At 48.6% G+C, this 17,003-nt stretch overlaps 1 protein-coding gene across 2 annotated transcripts in view; it reads right to left on the reverse strand.

Annotated features, from left to right (window-relative positions):
• CFAP91 (cilia and flagella associated protein 91) overlaps positions 1 to 13,287 on the reverse strand; it is a 51,511-nt gene extending 38,224 nt beyond the window's left edge. The window contains exons 1-4 of one of the 2 annotated variants that reach the window (XM_068270974.1): positions 13,126 to 13,287; positions 11,918 to 11,994; positions 5,142 to 5,299; positions 2,516 to 2,587 (exon numbers count right to left, since the gene is read on the reverse strand). In XM_068270974.1, coding sequence (XP_068127075.1) covers positions 2,516 to 2,587; positions 5,142 to 5,299; positions 11,918 to 11,994; positions 13,126 to 13,195 — 377 coding nt within the window. In that variant the 5' untranslated portion in view covers positions 13,196 to 13,287. The remainder of the gene's footprint in view (positions 1 to 2,515; positions 2,588 to 5,141; positions 5,300 to 11,917; positions 11,995 to 13,125) is intronic. The other variant, XM_068270972.1, reaches the window with a different exon arrangement.
• Positions 13,288 to 17,003: the final 3,716 nt, after the last annotated feature.

Genomic DNA, 17,003 nt, shown 5'->3' on the forward strand with positions numbered 1-17,003 from the left:
TGAGGCTGGTTATATGTATATTGCCTGCAGGGGGCACTGTGCAGAAACACTGAGGCTGGTTATATGTATATTGCCTGCAGAGGGCACTGTGCGCACACTGAGGCTGGTTATATGTGTATTGCCTGCAGAGGGCACTGTGCAGAAACACTGAGGCTGGTTATATGTATATTGCCTGCAGAGGGCACTGTGCAGAAACACTGAGGCTGGTTATATGTATATTGCCTGCAGAGGGCACTGTGTAGAAACACTGAGGCTGGTTATATGTATATTGCCTGCAGTGGGCACTGTGCAGAAACACTGAGGCTGGTTATATGTGTATTGCCTGCAGAGGGCACTGTGCAGAAACACTGAGGCTGGTTATATGTATATTGCCTGCAGGGGGCACTGTGCAGAAACACTGAGGCTGGTTATATGTATATTGCCTGCAGAGGGCACTGTGCAAACACTGAGGCTGGTTATATGTGTATTGCCTGCAGGGGGCACTATGCAGAAACACTGAGGCTGGTTATATGTGTATTGCCTGCAGAGGGCACTGTGCAGAAACACTGAGGCTGGTTATATGTATATTGCCTGCAGGGGGCACTGTGCAGAAACACTGAGGCTGGTTATATGTATATTGCCTGCAGAGGGCACTGTGCGCACACTGAGGCTGGTTATATGTGTATTGCCTGCAGAGGGCACTGTGCAGAAACACTGAGGCTGGTTATATGTATATTGCCTGCAGAGGGCACTGTGCAGAAACACTGAGGCTGGTTATATGTATATTGCCTGCAGAGGGCACTGTGTAGAAACACTGAGGCTGGTTATATGTATATTGCCTGCAGTGGGCACTGTGCAGAAACACTGAGACTGGTTATATGTGTATTGCCTGCAGAGGGCACTGTGCAGAAACACTGAGGCTGGTTATATGTATATTGCCTGCAGGGGGCACTGTGCAGAAACACTGAGGCTGGTTATATGTATATTGCCTGCAGAGGGCACTGTGCAAACACTGAGGCTGGTTATATGTGTATTGCCTGCAGGGGGCACTATGCAGAAACACTGAGGCTGGTTATATGTGTATTGCCTGCAGAGGGCACTGTGCAGAAACACTGAGGCTGGTTATATGTATATTGCCTGCAGGGGGCACTGTGCAGGAACACTGAGGCTGGTTATATGTATATTGCCTGCAGAGGGCACTGTGCAGAAACACTGAGGCTGGTTATATGTATATTGCCTGCAGAGGGCACTGTGCAGAAACACTGAGGCTGGTTATATGTATATTGCCTGCAGAGGGCACTGTGCAGAAACACTGAGGCTGGTTATATGTATATTGCCTGCAGAGGGCACTGTGCAGAAACACTGAGGCTGGTTATATGTATATTGCCTGCAGGGGGCACTGTGCAGAAACACTGAGGCTGGTTATATGTATATTGCCTGCAGAGGGCACTGTGCAAACACTGAGGCTGGTTATATGTGTATTGCCTGCAGGGGGCACTGTGCAGAAACACTGAGGCTGGTTATATGTGTATTGCCTGCAGAGGGCACTGTGCAGAAACACTGAGGCTGGTTATATGTATATTGCCTGCAGAGGGCACTGTGCGCACACTGAGGCTGGTTATATGTGTATTGCCTGCAGAGGGCACTGTGCACACACTGAGGCTGGTTATATGTATATTGCCTGCAGGGGGCACTGTGCGCACACTGAGGCTGCTTTATGGTGTGTTGTGAAACCTAATGCTCTACACTCAGGCTCACTAATATAATTTTTATACTATTTGCACATTGCACTTAGAACACCCGTGTGACCTGATTGTGACTCTCTCAGGAACAGCATTTCGGGGACATCCTGTGTAAGGAGACTTAAAGCGAACCTTAAGTCGAAAAAAAAACAACTCATGACTTTTACTCACCTGGGGCTTCCAATAGCCCCCTGCAGCTGTCCGGTGCCCTCGCCGTGTCCCTCCGATCCTCCTGTCCCCGCCGGCAGCCACTTCCGGTTTCGCCGTCAGGAGCCGACAGGCTGGGAACGCAAGTGATTCTTCGCGTTCCCAGCCACAATTGCGTCCCCTATGCTTCATGCTATAGCAGCATAGAGGGCGCAATTGTGGCCGGGAACGCGAAGAATCACTTGCGTTCCCAGCCTGTCTCTGCTCTGTTAATGTTCTATTTCTTAGCTCTACTACACATACAAATCATTATATCATCATTTTTTTACCGCTTTAGTGCCTCTTTAGAAGGAAATAAATATGACAGCCTCCATAGCCCTCTTGCCACAGTTGTCCTATAAATGAGTTAGCCGTTTACAATATCAGAGCGTGGAATATGTCTTTGGAAAGATTTGTTGCTTGTTTTTGTTGCCGGTAAAGTCGTTTCTGTGATGTTGGCTGTTTGATCGGGGTAATGTTTGTAGAGCGTGTGTACGGACCTTTATAGTTCTGAACTGAGAGACAGGTTTTCTATTCAGAGAGCGCCTCTGTGTAATGCAGTCACACATGTCACGGATTACAGGTAAATCCTCTTCCTGTATCATTACCTCTCAAAATACTTGTATCGGTTGCGGCCAGACACCTCTGCGTTCCCGGCGTCCTGCTGGAGAGCCTGCGATCTGGAAGAGAAGACGGAGCCATCGTCACTATGGTTACATCCAATCACAGTAGCCCTGAGGAGCAGGAGGGACTCCAATACATTCTATAGCACAGAGGCAGCCCTATAGCCAGGATATCATCAGCTGTATGCTGTGCATTATCCCAGCTCTGTCCCACAGCGCCCTCTGCTGCTCACTCACACACACTGCTTACCCAGCCTCCTGCCTCAGTGCCAGCAGCCTCTGCTCTCCTCGTCCACTGACAATGGATGAATCCCAGCTCTGTATCACAGCGCACTCTGCTGCTCACTCACACACACTGCTTACCCAGCCTCCTGCCTCAGTGCCAGCAGCCTCTGCTCTCCTCCTCACTGACAATGGATGAATCCCAGCTCTGTCCCACAGCGCCCTCTGCTGCTCACTCACACACACTGCTTACCCAGCCTCCTGCCTCAGTGCCAGCAGCCTCTGCTCTCCTCGTCCACTGACAATGGATGAATCCCAGCTCTGTATCACAGCGCACTCTGCTGCTCACTCACACACACTGCTTACCCAGCCTCCTGCCTCAGTGCCAGCAGCCTCTGCTCTCCTCCTCACTGACAATGGATGAATCCCAGCTCTGTCCCACAGCGCCCTCTGCTGCTCACTCACACACACTGCTTACCCAGCCTCCTGCCTCAGTGCCAGCAGCCTCTGCTCTCCTCGTCCACTGACAATGGATGAATCCCAGCTCTGTATCACAGCGCACTCTGCTGCTCACTCACACACACTGCTTACCCAGCCTCCTGCCTCAGTGCCAGCAGCCTCTGCTCTCCTCCTCACTGACAATGGATGAATCCCAGCTCTGTCCCACAGCGCCCTCTGCTGCTCACTCACACACACTGCTTACCCAGCCTCCTGCCTCAGTGCCAGCAGCCTCTGCTCTCCTCGTCCACTGACAATGGATGAATCCCAGCTCTGTATCACAGCGCACTCTGCTGCTCACTCACACACACTGCTTACCCAGCCTCCTGCCTCAGTGCCAGCAGCCTCTGCTCTCCTCCTCACTGACAATGGATGAATCCCAGCTCTGTCCCACAGCGCCCTCTGCTGCTCACTCACACACACTGCTTACCCAGCCTCCTGCCTCAGTGCCAGCAGCCTCTGCTCTCCTCCTCACTGACAATGGATGAATCCCAGCTCTGTCCCACAGCGCCCTCTGCTGCTCACTCACACACACTGCTTACCCAGCCTCCTGCCTCAGTGCCAGCAGCCTCTGCTCTCCTCGTCCACTGACAATGGATGAATCCCAGCTCTGTATCACAGCGCACTCTGCTGCTCACTCACACACACTGCTTACCCAGCCTCCTGCCTCAGTGCCAGCAGCCTCTGCTCTCCTCCTCACTGACAATGGATGAATCCCAGCTCTGTCCCACAGCGCCCTCTGCTGCTCACTCACACACACTGCTTACCCAGCCTCCTGCCTCAGTGCCAGCAGCCTCTGCTCTCCTCGTCCACTGACAATGGATGAATCCCAGCTCTGTATCACAGCGCCCTCTGCTGCTCACTCACACACACTGCTTACCCAGCCTCCTGCCTCAGTGCCAGCAGCCTCTGCTCTCCTCCTCACTGACAATGGATGAATCCCAGCTCTGTCCCACAGCGCCCTCTGCTGCTCACTCACACACACTGCTTACCCAGCCTCCTGCCTCAGTGCCAGCAGCCTCTGCTCTCCTCCTCACTGACAATGGATGAATCCCAGCTCTGTCCCACAGCGCCCTCTGCTGCTCACTCACACACACTGCTTACCCAGCCTCCTGCCTCAGTGCCAGCAGCCTCTGCTCTCCTCCTCACTGACAATGGATGAATCCCAGCTCTGTCCCACAGCGCCCTCTGCTGCTCACTCACACACACTGCTTACCCAGCCTCCTGCCTCAGTGCCAGCAGCCTCTGCTCTCCTCGTCCACTGACAATGGATGAATCCCAGCTCTGTATCACAGCGCACTCTGCTGCTCACTCAGACACACTGCTTACCCAGCCTCCTGCCTCAGTGCCAGCAGCCTCTGCTCTCCTCCTCACTGACAATGGATGAATCCCAGCTCTGTATCACAGCGCACTCTGCTGCTCACTCACACACACTGCTTACCCAGCCTCCTGCCTCAGTGCCAGCAGCCTCTGCTCTCCTCCTCACTGACAATGGATGAATCCCAGCTCTGTCCCACAGCGCCCTCTGCTGCTCACTCACACACACTGCTTACCCAGCCTCCTGCCTCAGTGCCAGCAGCCTCTGCTCTCCTCGTCCACTGACAATGGATGAATCCCAGCTCTGTATCACAGCGCACTCTGCTGCTCACTCAGACACACTGCTTACCCAGCCTCCTGCCTCAGTGCCAGCAGCCTCTGCTCTCCTCGTCCACTGACAATGGATGAATCCCAGCTCTGAATCACAGCGCACTCTGCTGCTCACTCACACACACTGCTTACCCAGCCTCCTGCCCCAGTGCCAGCAGCCTCTGCTCTCCTCCTCACTGACAATGGATGAATCCCAGCTCTGTCCCACAGCGCCCTCTGCTGCTCACTCACACACACTGCTTACCCAGCCTCCTGCCTCAGTGCCAGCAGCCTCTGCTCTCCTCGTCCTCGCCACTGACGATCGATGAATTGTGGGACGGGATCTTTGAGCTGCAGGCGCAGTGTGTAGCGGGGCTGATGGACCAATTCACTGAACATGGTGGGGAATTCAGGAATTTTTTGCTGAGTGGAAACAACAGAAGAAACATCAATGAGGGAGAATTAATGATTAATTACAGTATAAATCTCAGATCAGTGTATACAGGATCTTAATAGACACACAGCTCCATCTTACATACAGCTAACCTCGTGTCCTCCCCATTATCCCCTAAGGGCCTTTACACACTGCTGCGCTTGCGCTGCGTTTTTTAAATCGCAAAGCCTTTATGAAAATATAAAAATCACATCGTACCAGTGTCTACAGGTCTTCACGATTTTCATGATTTTTCAAAAGATCTTGAGATTAAAAAATGCATACGGTTTTAGAAGTAAAGCGCAAGCGCAGCAGTGTGTACAGACCCTTACGCTTTAATTTGGTATGGGCACAGCTCTCTCTCCTATTGTATCTTGGTAGACACACAGATCAATCTTATAAATATATAGCTTACTGACTCCTCTTACCTCTTGTGTCCTCCCATTATCCCCTTACACTGTTATCTGGTATGGGCAGAGCTCTCTCTCCTATTGTATCTTGGTATACACACAGATCAATCTTATATATCTTGGTAGACACACAGCTCCATCGTATATTATTAGTATTTAGTATTTATGTAGCTCCGACATATTACGCAGCGCTGTACAGAATATATTGTCTTAATTGTCCCTCAGAGGGGCTCACATTCTAATGCCTACCATAGTGACATGTCTATGTGTGTATCGTGTAGTACATGTATTGTAGTCTAGGGCCAATTTAGAGGGATTATGAATGAAGTTTGGTATAACCTATTGAGTCACGCTTTTTGTTACTGAACCAATTTAGGGGGAAGCCAATTAACTCATCTGCATGTTTTTGGGATGTGGGAGGAAACTGGAGTGCCCGCAGCCCGGAGGAAACCCACACAGATACGGGGAAAACATACAAACTCTGTGCAAACTGGGCACCCAGTGCTGCAAGGCAAGAGTGTTAACCACTACGCCACCTGCTGCTCAATATATATATACAGGATCTTCTCAAATAATTAGCATATTGTGATAAAGTTCATTATTTTCTGTAATGTACTGATAAACATTAGACTTTCATATATTTTAGATTCATTACACACAACTGAAGTAGTTCAAGCCTTTTATTGTTTTAATATTGATGATTTTGGCATACAGCTCATGAAAACCCAAATTTCCTATCTCAAAAAATTAGCATATTTCATCCGACCAATAAAAGAAAAGTGTTTTTAAAACAAAGAAAGTCAACCTTCAAATAATTATGTTCAGTTATGCACTCAATACTTGGTCGGGAATCCTTTTGCAGAAATGACTGCTTCAATGCGGCGTGGCATGGAGGCAATCAGCCTGTGGCACTGCTCAGGTGTTATGGAGGCCCAGGATGCTTCGATAGCGGCCTTAAGCTCATCCAGAGTGTTGGGTCTTGCGTCTCTCAACTTTCTCTTCACAATATCCCACAGATTCTCTATGGGGTTCAGGTCAGGAGAGTTGGCAGGCCACTTGAGCACAGTAATACCATGGTCAGTAAACCATTTACCAGTGGTTTGGGCACTGTGAGCAGGTGCCAGGTCATGCTGAAAAATGAAATCTTCATCTCCATAAAGCTTTTCAGCAGATGGAAGCATGAACCCACTTTTGAACCAGAAACAGCGGCAGAAGCGCCTGACCTGGGCTACAGAGAAGCAGCACTGGACTGTTGCTCAGTGGTCCAAAGTACTTTTTTCAGATGAAAGCAACTTTTACATGTCATTCGGAAATCAAGGTGCCAGAGTCTGGAGGAAGACTGGGGAGAGGGAAATGCCAAAATGCCTGAAGTCCAGTGTCAAGTACCCACAGTCAGTGATGGTCTGGGGTGCCATGTCAGCTGCTGGTGTTGGTCCACTGTGTTTTATCAAGGGCAGGGTCAATGCAGCTAGCTATCAGGAGATTTTGGAGCACTTCATGCTTCCATCTGCTGAAAAGCTTTATGGAGCTGAAGATTTCATTTTTCAGCACGACCTGGCACCTGCTCACAGTGCCAAAACCACTGGTAAATGGTTTACTGACCATGGTATTACTGTGCTCAGTTGGCCTGCCAACTCTCCTGACCTGAACCCCATAGAGAATCTGTGGGATATTGTGAAGAGATAGTTGAGAGACGCAAGACCCAACACTCTGGATGAGCTTAAGGCCGCTATGGAAGCATCCTGGGCCTCCATAACACCTGAGCAGTGCCACAGGCTGATCGCCACCATGCCACGCCGCATTGAAGCAGTCATTTCTGCAAAAGGATTCCCGACCAAGTATTGAGTGCATAACTGAACATAATTATTTGAAGGTTGACTTTCTTTGTTTTAAAAACACTTTTCTTTCATTGGTCGGATGAAATATGCTAATTTTTTGAGATAGGAATTTGGGGTTTTCATGAGCTGTATGCCAAAATCATCAATATTAAAACAATAAAAGGCTTGAACTACTTCAGTTGTGTGTAATGAATCTAAAATATATGAAAGTCTAATGTTTATCAGTACATTACAGAAAATAATGAACTTTATCACAATATGCTAATTTTTTTAGAAGACCCTGTATATATATATATATGTGTGTGTGTAAACTCCATGGGACCAGGAAAAGTGGGTTACCATATGCTCACTATATCACAATTTGTCATTTTCCTGCACATAAAGTACAGTATACTACAGCATATTGTTGTATTTTAATTCAGTCAATAATTGGGTAGTCATTTTTTTCCTGCTGTTTTATTGAAAATGCAAAACCTCAATCAACTGTTTTACAAAATGTATTTTGTTTCTATGGCAAAAATACACCACCAGCGAGCGGCACCACAGAGTCAGTCAGTCCGCACACAGAGACACGCAGCTGGCTAGAGCATCCAGCGGCCGCCGCGGTCAGACTCAGACAGTTTGGGTTGGCAGAGGTGGCCCCCTTTGCTTTACTTATAGCGTACAGTAGCGGATAATGCTGCTGTCATTCTTTAGCAAGGATGCACATTTGGTGGACGGACTACAAGGTCTAGAATACCATAGGGTTGGAGAAATCACAGCATGCATCCTGTAACAGGGTAACACAAAAACTTCCTGATCACACTTGGGCCAATCATGCAGCCTTTCTCCAAAATGCAGCCAATCATCATGCAGTGCAACCCGTGCTAAGTCCCGCCTGCGGAGGTATCGGAGCTCTCGGCTGGCTATGCAACCCTAAGGTATTCTAGACCTTGTAGTCCGTCCACCAAATATATTACAATAAATGTTAACAACACGTCTATAACATCAGTTCCCAAAGCACGGTGCTTGGGGGTAATATTTGATTCCTCTCTCTCATTTACTCCTCACATTAACTCCCTAACCAGCTCCTGCCATTTCCAACTGAAAAACATAGCACGTATCCGACCTTTTCTCTGCCATGACACAACCAAAATGTTAGTACATGCTCTTATTATATCTCGATTGGACTATTGCAATATATTGCTTGGTGGACTTCCAACTAACCGACTATCACCGCTCAATTCTGTACTGAACTCTGCTGCTCGACTCATTCATCTCTCCTCTCGCTCTTCCTCTGCTGCTCCTCTCTGTCAAGCTCTTCACTGGCTACCAATTAATGAGAGGATTCAGTTCAAACTCTTAACCCTAACCTACAAAGCTCTCCACAATCTCTCTCCCCTGTACATCTCCTCACTAGTCTCCAGATACCAACCCAACCGCAATCTCAGATCTGCACACGAGCTTCTTCTATTCTCTTCTACAATTACCTCCTCACATTCACGTGTACAAGACTTCTCACGTGCCTCACCCCTCCTCTGGAATGCCCTTCCACAACACATCCGCCACTCTCCCACCTTTGAAATCTTTAAACGCTCCCTCAAAACCCACCTTTTCCGACAAGCATATTCTCTAGCTTAGGCCATGCACCCCCTAAATAACCTAATTACGCACTGCCTGTACATATACTGTATACTTCCCCCACCTGTTTCCACCCCATTCCTTTAGATTGTAAGCTCGCAAGGGCAGGGCTCTCACCCTTTTGTGTCATGGACTGTTATTAATAAGGTCCTAAAACAGGAGGGGTCCGAGGCTGCACTCAGCAATTACAAGGAGTGCAATAAAAATTGTAAAAAAGAAATTAGGCTAGCAAAGATCGAAGCTGAAAATCAAATCGCTAGGGATATCAAATCTAACCCAAAAAAGTTTTACAAGTACATCAACTCTAAAAAAAGAAAGGTTGACTGTATAGGACTCCTAAAGGATGAAGGTGGAAACTCAATGGTGGATGACCAAGGTAAGGCAGAGTTATTAAATGCTTTCTTTGCTTCTGTCTTTACAAAGGAAACAGCACTGTTGCAAATTACAGAGGCGGAAGAGTCTCAATCTTCTAACTGTAATATTAAATACTTAACGCAGGAAGAAGTGAAGGCAAGACTAAATAAATTAAAAATAGACAAGGCACCTGGCCCGGATGGCATGCATCCTCGGGTCCTAAGGGAATTAAGTTCAGTTATAGATAAACCCCTTTATCTTATCTTTTGTGACTCTCTTGCAACTGGCAGAGTCCCAGTGGATTGGCGTACAGCCCACGTTTTCCCATTATTTAAGAAGGGCAAAAAATCAGATCCAGGAAATTATAGACCTGTAAGCTTAACATCAGTTGTATGCAAACTATTTGAGGGGTTACTAAGAGATACTATACATGACTTCATAGTAGAAAATAATCTTATTTCTCAGCATCAACATGGGTTTACTAAAGACAGGTCCTGTTTGACTAACATGCTCAGCTTTTATGAGGTAGTGAATGCTAATATGGATATTGGGAATGCTGTAGATGTGATATACTTGGACTTTGCAAAGGCCTTCGACACTGTTCCCCACAGAAGTCTGGTGCAAAAGTTGAGGATGCAAGGACTGGGGAAGAGTTTGTGTGCATGGATAGGGAACTGGCTAATGGACAGAAAACAAAGAGTTGTGGTCAATGGATCATACTCAAAATGGGAGACTGTTAGCAGTGGGGTCCCACAGGGGTCTGTACTGGGTCCAGTGCTCTTCAATTTATTTATTAATGACCTAGTGGATACAGTAGTGAGCAATGTTGCTATTTTTGCAGATGATACAAAATTGTGCAGAATCATCAACTCTAAGGAAGATAGTGTTATATTGCAACAGGATCTGGATAGGATGGCTATATGGGCACATACATGGCAGATGAAATTCAATGTTGACAAATGTAAAGTCATGCATTTTGGTCGTACCAATGGTCTAACACCATACAAAATAAATGGGATACAGTTGGGGACATCAAACTTGGAGAAGGACTTAGGAGTACTCATCGACAACAAGTTAAATAATCGTACTCAATGCCAAGCCGCTGCAGCTAAAGCTAACAAAATTTTGGGATGCATTAAAAGGGAAATAAAAACTCGAGATGCTAGCATAATATTGCCCCTGTTTAACTCTCTAGTAAGGCCACATCTGGAATATGGAATTCAGTTCTGGGCACCACATTACAAAAAAGATATTGCAGTTCTAGAGCAGGTGCAGAGACGAGCAACAAAATTGATACGTGGGATGGAAGGTCTCACTTACCAAGAAAGGTTAGATAAACTGGGTTTATTTAGTCTAGAGAAAAGACGCCTTAGAGGAGATCTAATTAACATGTATAAATACATCAGAGGGCAATATAATAGCTTGGCGGATGAGCTTTTTGTCCCTAGGCCTTCTCAAAGGACTAGAGGACATGATCTGCGCATGGAGGAAAAACGTTTTAGCCATTTATTTAGGAAAGGGTTCTTTACAGTAAGAGTGATTAAGATGTGGAATGCATTGCCACAGGAAGTCGTTATGGCAAACTCTATACCTGCATTTAAAGGGGGCTTAGATGCTTTCCTTGCGTTGAATGACATCCATGGCTACAATTACTAGGTAATGCCAATGATGTTGATCCAGGGATTTTATCTGATTGCCATCTGGAGTCGGGAAGGAATTTTTACCTTGTAAGGGTTTTTTCGCCTTCCTCTGGATCAACAGGGATATGTGAGGGAGCAGGCTGGAGTTGTACTTTGTACTGGTTGAACTCGATGGACGTATGTCTTTTTTCAACCAAAGTAACTATGTAACTATGTAACTATGTAATTTAATTGCTTGCACACTGTTAGAAATTTATACATTTTAGTCATCATGTTAAATCAAATTGTAATCAGCAGTGCTGTATCTTGTATCAGTGTTTATATTTGATGTATATCATTGTCTGTATCATTATGTATCCCTTGTTTGTTTTCTTACATTGTACAGCGCTACGGAATATGTTGGCGCTTTATAAATAAATAATAATAATAAAGAGTAACAGCGGCGATATTCATTGCGCCCCTTTCAGACATCAGCTCACCTGCCAGCATGAAGACAGCAGCCGACCATGGGCGTCACACTGACTTATGATGCATGCACCGAACACTGTTTACTATATTCAGAGTCAGCATCATGTAGGGGCCAAAAAACATGTTTACTATAATAGAAGGTTTATTATATCAGAGTTTACTATACCAGGTGTTGCTCCCATAGACTTATAATGGAGATTGTCCGGGACCTGGAGAGGTAGTTTACTATACCAGAGTTTAGTATAACGGGATTATACTGTATCACAGCAGCCACTTACCACTCTGTCGTATGACACGTGTGCCTTGTATGACGCCTGCACATGGTCTCTCTCGCTGGAGAGCGTGTACACGGGATCTGCGGGGAAACAACACACAAATTATTCAAACTGATTACACAGTGGAGTATGAATGATCAGGGAAGGGGTGTCAGGGTATGGCGGGTGTCACCAGGTGGGGGGATGTTTTGAAGTTGGGGGTGTCAGGGTATGTGGGGTGAAGCGGAGTCACCAGCTAAGATGGTGTTAAAGAGACTCTGAAGCGAGAATAAATCTCGCTTCAGAGCTCATAGTTAGCAGGGGCACGTGTGCCCCTGCTAAACCACCGCATACGCGCCGCTAAACGGGGGTCCCTTGACCCCCCAAACCCCCTACTGCGACACTTGGTCGCAGGCTTGGTCGCTCCTGGAGGCAGAGCTAACGGCTGCAGCCCTGCCTCCATTCGCGTCTATCAGCCGCGCATCGCCGCCTCTCCCCCGCCCCTCTCAGTGAAGGAAGACTGAGAGGGGCGGGGGAGAGGCGGAGATACGTGTTGACAGACGCGTGTGGGGCAGGGCTGCGGCGGTTAGCCCTGCCCCAACCAGGAAGCGCTCCCCCGCTTTACGGAGGGGATTTGGGGGACAGGGACCCTCGTTAAGCCGCGGGATATCGGCGGTTTAGCAGGGGCACACGTGCCCCTGCTATCTAGGAGGTCTGAAGCGAGATTTATTCTCGCTTCAGACTCTCTTTAAGCTGGCCACTAACGGTCCAATTTCTAGCGAAAAATCGTTCGAGCGATCAGAAATTCTGATCGGATTGGTTGTAAATAATCTCCATTGGTGGACACAATCGATTATGAACGACTGAAAAAATTGTCGCCCGAATGAATTTTCGTCGAACGAAAATTTGGATTTTCTTGCTGGTCCTGATAGATAGGAAGCAATGATTGGTTAGTTGATGGTGTAGTGAACGATTTTTCGCTAGAAATTGGACAGTTAGTGGCCAGCTTTAGGATATGTGGGGTGGGGGTAACCAGGTAGGGGGGTGTCAGTGCTTCAGGCGGTGTCACCAGGGCTTAGGGGGCACCAGGTAAGGGTTGCCAGGGCTGGGGGAGTCAGGGTGAAGGGGTTATCAGGCTGTCGGGAGGAGGGGCTCCAGGCTGCTGACCCCCCCATGCTGCCCGCTCCGGCAGGTGAGGTATGGGGGTGTCGGGGTGTTACAGAGGGGGGTACCGTATAGGAAGTCATAGTGGCGGCTGGCTCGGTAGGGCCCCCCGGGGTTCCGGGTCACTGTTTGGCTCATTCTTCTTTGCGCTCTCCGCTGTCCGTCTCCATGGAGACCAGGCGCCGCCGCTGCTGGTTGCTACGGTGAGCCCGGCACGTGACAGCCAGAGGCGGGGCCGCGCCCTGGGATTGGTGGAAGAGGAAAGCGAGGCGCGCAGACTACACTTCCCGGCATGCTGCGCCCGAGCCGAGCTGCGATCGCTGCGTGCCCAGAATATGAGGAGGCCGCGTCATGAAGCCCCTCCCCGCCTATAGCAGCGCAGGATGGTGAAACCTGCAGGTCACAGTGATCACCACTTTTCCCTTACAGGAGATCCTGATTGACCCTTCATCCCCATAATTAGTATGATAGGCTGGGAGCAGGCTTGTTTGAATCACACTGTACCTGCTAGAGCCCTGCAAAGCTGCTTGTGCCTGGCTTTTCCCTCCGTGCACAAGCGCAGCCGCACTGTACCTGCGAGAGCCCTGCATGGAGTTGCTTGTGCCTGGCTTTTCCCTCCATGCACAAGCGCAGCCGCACTGTACCTGGGATAGCCCTGCATGGAGCTGCTTGTGTGAGGCTTTTCCCTCCGTGCACAAGCGCAGCCGCACACTACCTGGGAGAGCCCTGCATGAAGCTGCTTGTGCGTGGCTTTTCCCTCCGTGCACAAGCGCAGCCGCACTGTACCTGGAAGAGCCCTGCATGGAGCTGCTTGTGCATAGCTTTTTCCTCCGTGCACAAGCGCAGCCGAACTGTACCTGGGAGAGCCCTGCATGGAGCTGCTTGTGCCTAGCTTTTCCCTCCATGCACAAGAGCAGCCACACTGTACCTGGGAGAGCCCTGCATGGAGCTGCTTGTGCCTGTCTGTTCCCTCTATGCGCAAGCAATGCCGCACTGTACCTGGGAGAGCCCTGGATGGAGCTGCTTGTGCATGGCTTTTCCCTCCGTGCACAAGTGCAGCCGCACTGTACCTGCGAGAGCCCTGCATGGAGCTGCTTGTGCATGGCTGTTCCCTCCGTGCACAAGCGCAGCCACACTGTACCTGGGAGAGCCCTGCATGGAGCTGCTTGTGCGTGGCTTTTCCCTCCGTGCACAAGCAATGCTGCACTGTACTTGCGAGAGCCCTGCATGGAGCTTCTTGTGTGTGGCTTTTCCCTCCGTGCACAAGCGCAGCCACACTGTACTTGCGAGAGCTCTGCATTGAGCTGCTTGGCCTGGCTTTTCCCTCCGTGCACAAGCGCTGCCGCACTGTACCTGCGAGAGCCCTGCATGGAGCTGCTTGTGTGAGGCTTTTCCCTCCGTGCACAAGCGCTGCCACACTGTACCTGGGAGAGCCCTGCATGGAACTGCTTGTGCGTTGCTTTTACTTCTGTGCACATGCGCAGCCGCACTGTTGCCTGCAAGAGCCATGCATAGAGCTGCTTGTGAGTGGCTTTTCCCTCCGTGCACAAGCGCTGCCACACTGTACCTGCGAAAGCGCTTCATGGAGCTGCTTGTGCCTGACTTTTCCCTCCATGCACAAGCGCAGCCGCACTGTACCTGGGAGAGTCCTGCATGGAGCTGCTTGTGCATGGCTTTTCCCTCCGTGCACAAGCGCAGCCGCACTGTGCCAGGGAGAGCCCTGCATGGAGCTGCTTGTGCCTGGCTTTTCCCTCCGTGCACAAGCGCTGCCACACTGTACCTGCGAGAGCCCTGCATGGAGCTGCTTGTGCCTGGCTTTTCCCTCCGTGCACAAGCGCAGCCACACTGTACCTGCGAGAGCCCTGCATGGAGCTGTCTTTTCCCTTCATGCACAAGCAGTTTCGTGCTGCCATGCAGGTTCAGACACATCTCTTGCAGGCACAGTGTGGCTGTGCTTGTGCACAGAGGGAAGCACATTTGTGTAGAAGAGGGTCCCGGCAAGATGCGGAGGGATTGAGCAGGACACTGAAAGTCCCTGGAGTATCCCTCCACCAGTGTCCAGCGTTTCTTTTTTTTCACCCCAACTTTGCTTTATTGCGGACATAAATTGAAAACTGATCATACGTTAAAAATGATCATTAAACTTTAATATGAAATGCAGGTTTTTTTCTTCCAAGTATAAACATTCATTTAACTAATGGCAGGCTGAATCCTCCCCCCCCCCTCCCCCCAGGGCATCCTGCGTAGGCGAGATCGCAGTGCATGCTGGGACAACTACTACACAACCTCCCTGAATCGCTGAGGGAAACAATTCGCAGTTTTAAAGATGGTGGTGGGCTGAAATTGATGCTGGGACACCATATCTTACAACGGTCCTTTTTCCGGAGGGACAGTCCCTCATTTGAAACCAAGTCCCTCTGTCCCTCTTCCTCCTGTATTTGTCCCTCTTTAGGACTGATGTACAGATCTGTGTCAGTATATGGATTTCTCAAATGTTAAAATGAAGGAAAATGACTGATGATAGAAAGGAGCAGTGTGATTTCAATGAAAAACAACACCTTTGGCTTCTGAATTCTTTGTAGTATGTATAAGGGGGGTGTGGTGGAGGAGTGGTTAGAGGTGTGGGCGGGTCTTAAAGTGAACCAGAGACGAAGCACCCTCATGTATTTTACCATACATATCAATAGGAACATGACAGCAAACACCTACTCTGCTCTTTGTTTCATTTTTCACTGGTTAGTCTGCCTGTTATCCCCTCTGATAAGAATCCCCGACAGAGCATTCAGTCTAGCTTTGCCACGGAAAGATTATAGCTGAGTTTGTCTTCTCTGGTGTCTTTTCAAGCCCAAGCCTGCCCTCTCCTGGCTCTGCTTCACAGGAAAGCACATCCACAAGGGGGCAGACTTGGGCTTGAAAAGACATCACAGAAGACTGACTCAGCTATAATCATTACGGGGCGAAGCCAGACTGAATGCTCGGTCGGGGATTTTATCAGAGCTGAAAACAAGAAAACTGAGCAGTGAAAAATGAAACAAAGAGCAGAGTAGGTGTTTACTGTCATATTCCCATTGATGTATATGGTAAAATACACGAGGGTGCTTTGTCTCTGGTTCTCTTTAAAGGACATCTGAAATGAGAGGAATATGAAAGCTGCAATATCTATTTTGCAAAAATACCAGTTGCCTGGCTGTCCTGCGAATCACACCAGTAACAATCATGCAGCTAATCTTGTCAGATCTGACAATGTCAGAAACACCTGATCTGCTGCATGCTTGTTCCGGGGCTATGGCTAAAAGTATTAGAGACAGAGGATTAGCAGTAGAGTTGGGCCGAACCTCCGATTTTAGGTTCGCGAACCTGGTTCGCGAACTTCCGCGGAAGGTTCTGTTCGCGTTAAAGTTCGCGAACCGCAATAGACTTCAATGGGGATGCGAACTTTGAAAAAAAAAAAATTATGCTGGCCACAAAAGTGATGGAAAAGATGTTTCAAGGGGTCTAACACCTGGAGGGGGGCATGGCAGAGTGGAATACATGCCAAAAGTCCCGGGGAAAATCTGGATTTGACGCAAAGCAGCGTTTTAAGGGCAGAAATCACATTGCCTCTTGCACACTGCAAGCAATTCAGATTCAGATTCCGCTTTTTAATCTGTGTTTACTTCCGATTCAGATTCAGATTTGCAGTTTGCTCCCTGCACACTGCAAATCTGAATCGGAGGTAAAAACTGATTAAAAAGTGGAATCTGAATCTGAATTGCTTGCAGTGTGCAAGAGGCACACTGCAAATCCGTTTTCCGATTCCGTTTCCGATTCCGTTTCCGATTTTCCTTGAATACATTCAACAGAAAAACGGATCAAAAAACGCAGCATGCAGTTAAGATTAAAAATCTGAATTGGAATCGGATGTAAAAACAGATTAAAAAGCGGAATCGGAATCTGAAATGCATGC

The sequence above is a fragment of the Hyperolius riggenbachi genome, chromosome 2, assembly GCF_040937935.1.
Source record: "Hyperolius riggenbachi isolate aHypRig1 chromosome 2, aHypRig1.pri, whole genome shotgun sequence".
In the NCBI taxonomy this organism is placed as follows: Eukaryota; Metazoa; Chordata; class Amphibia; order Anura; family Hyperoliidae; genus Hyperolius; species Hyperolius riggenbachi.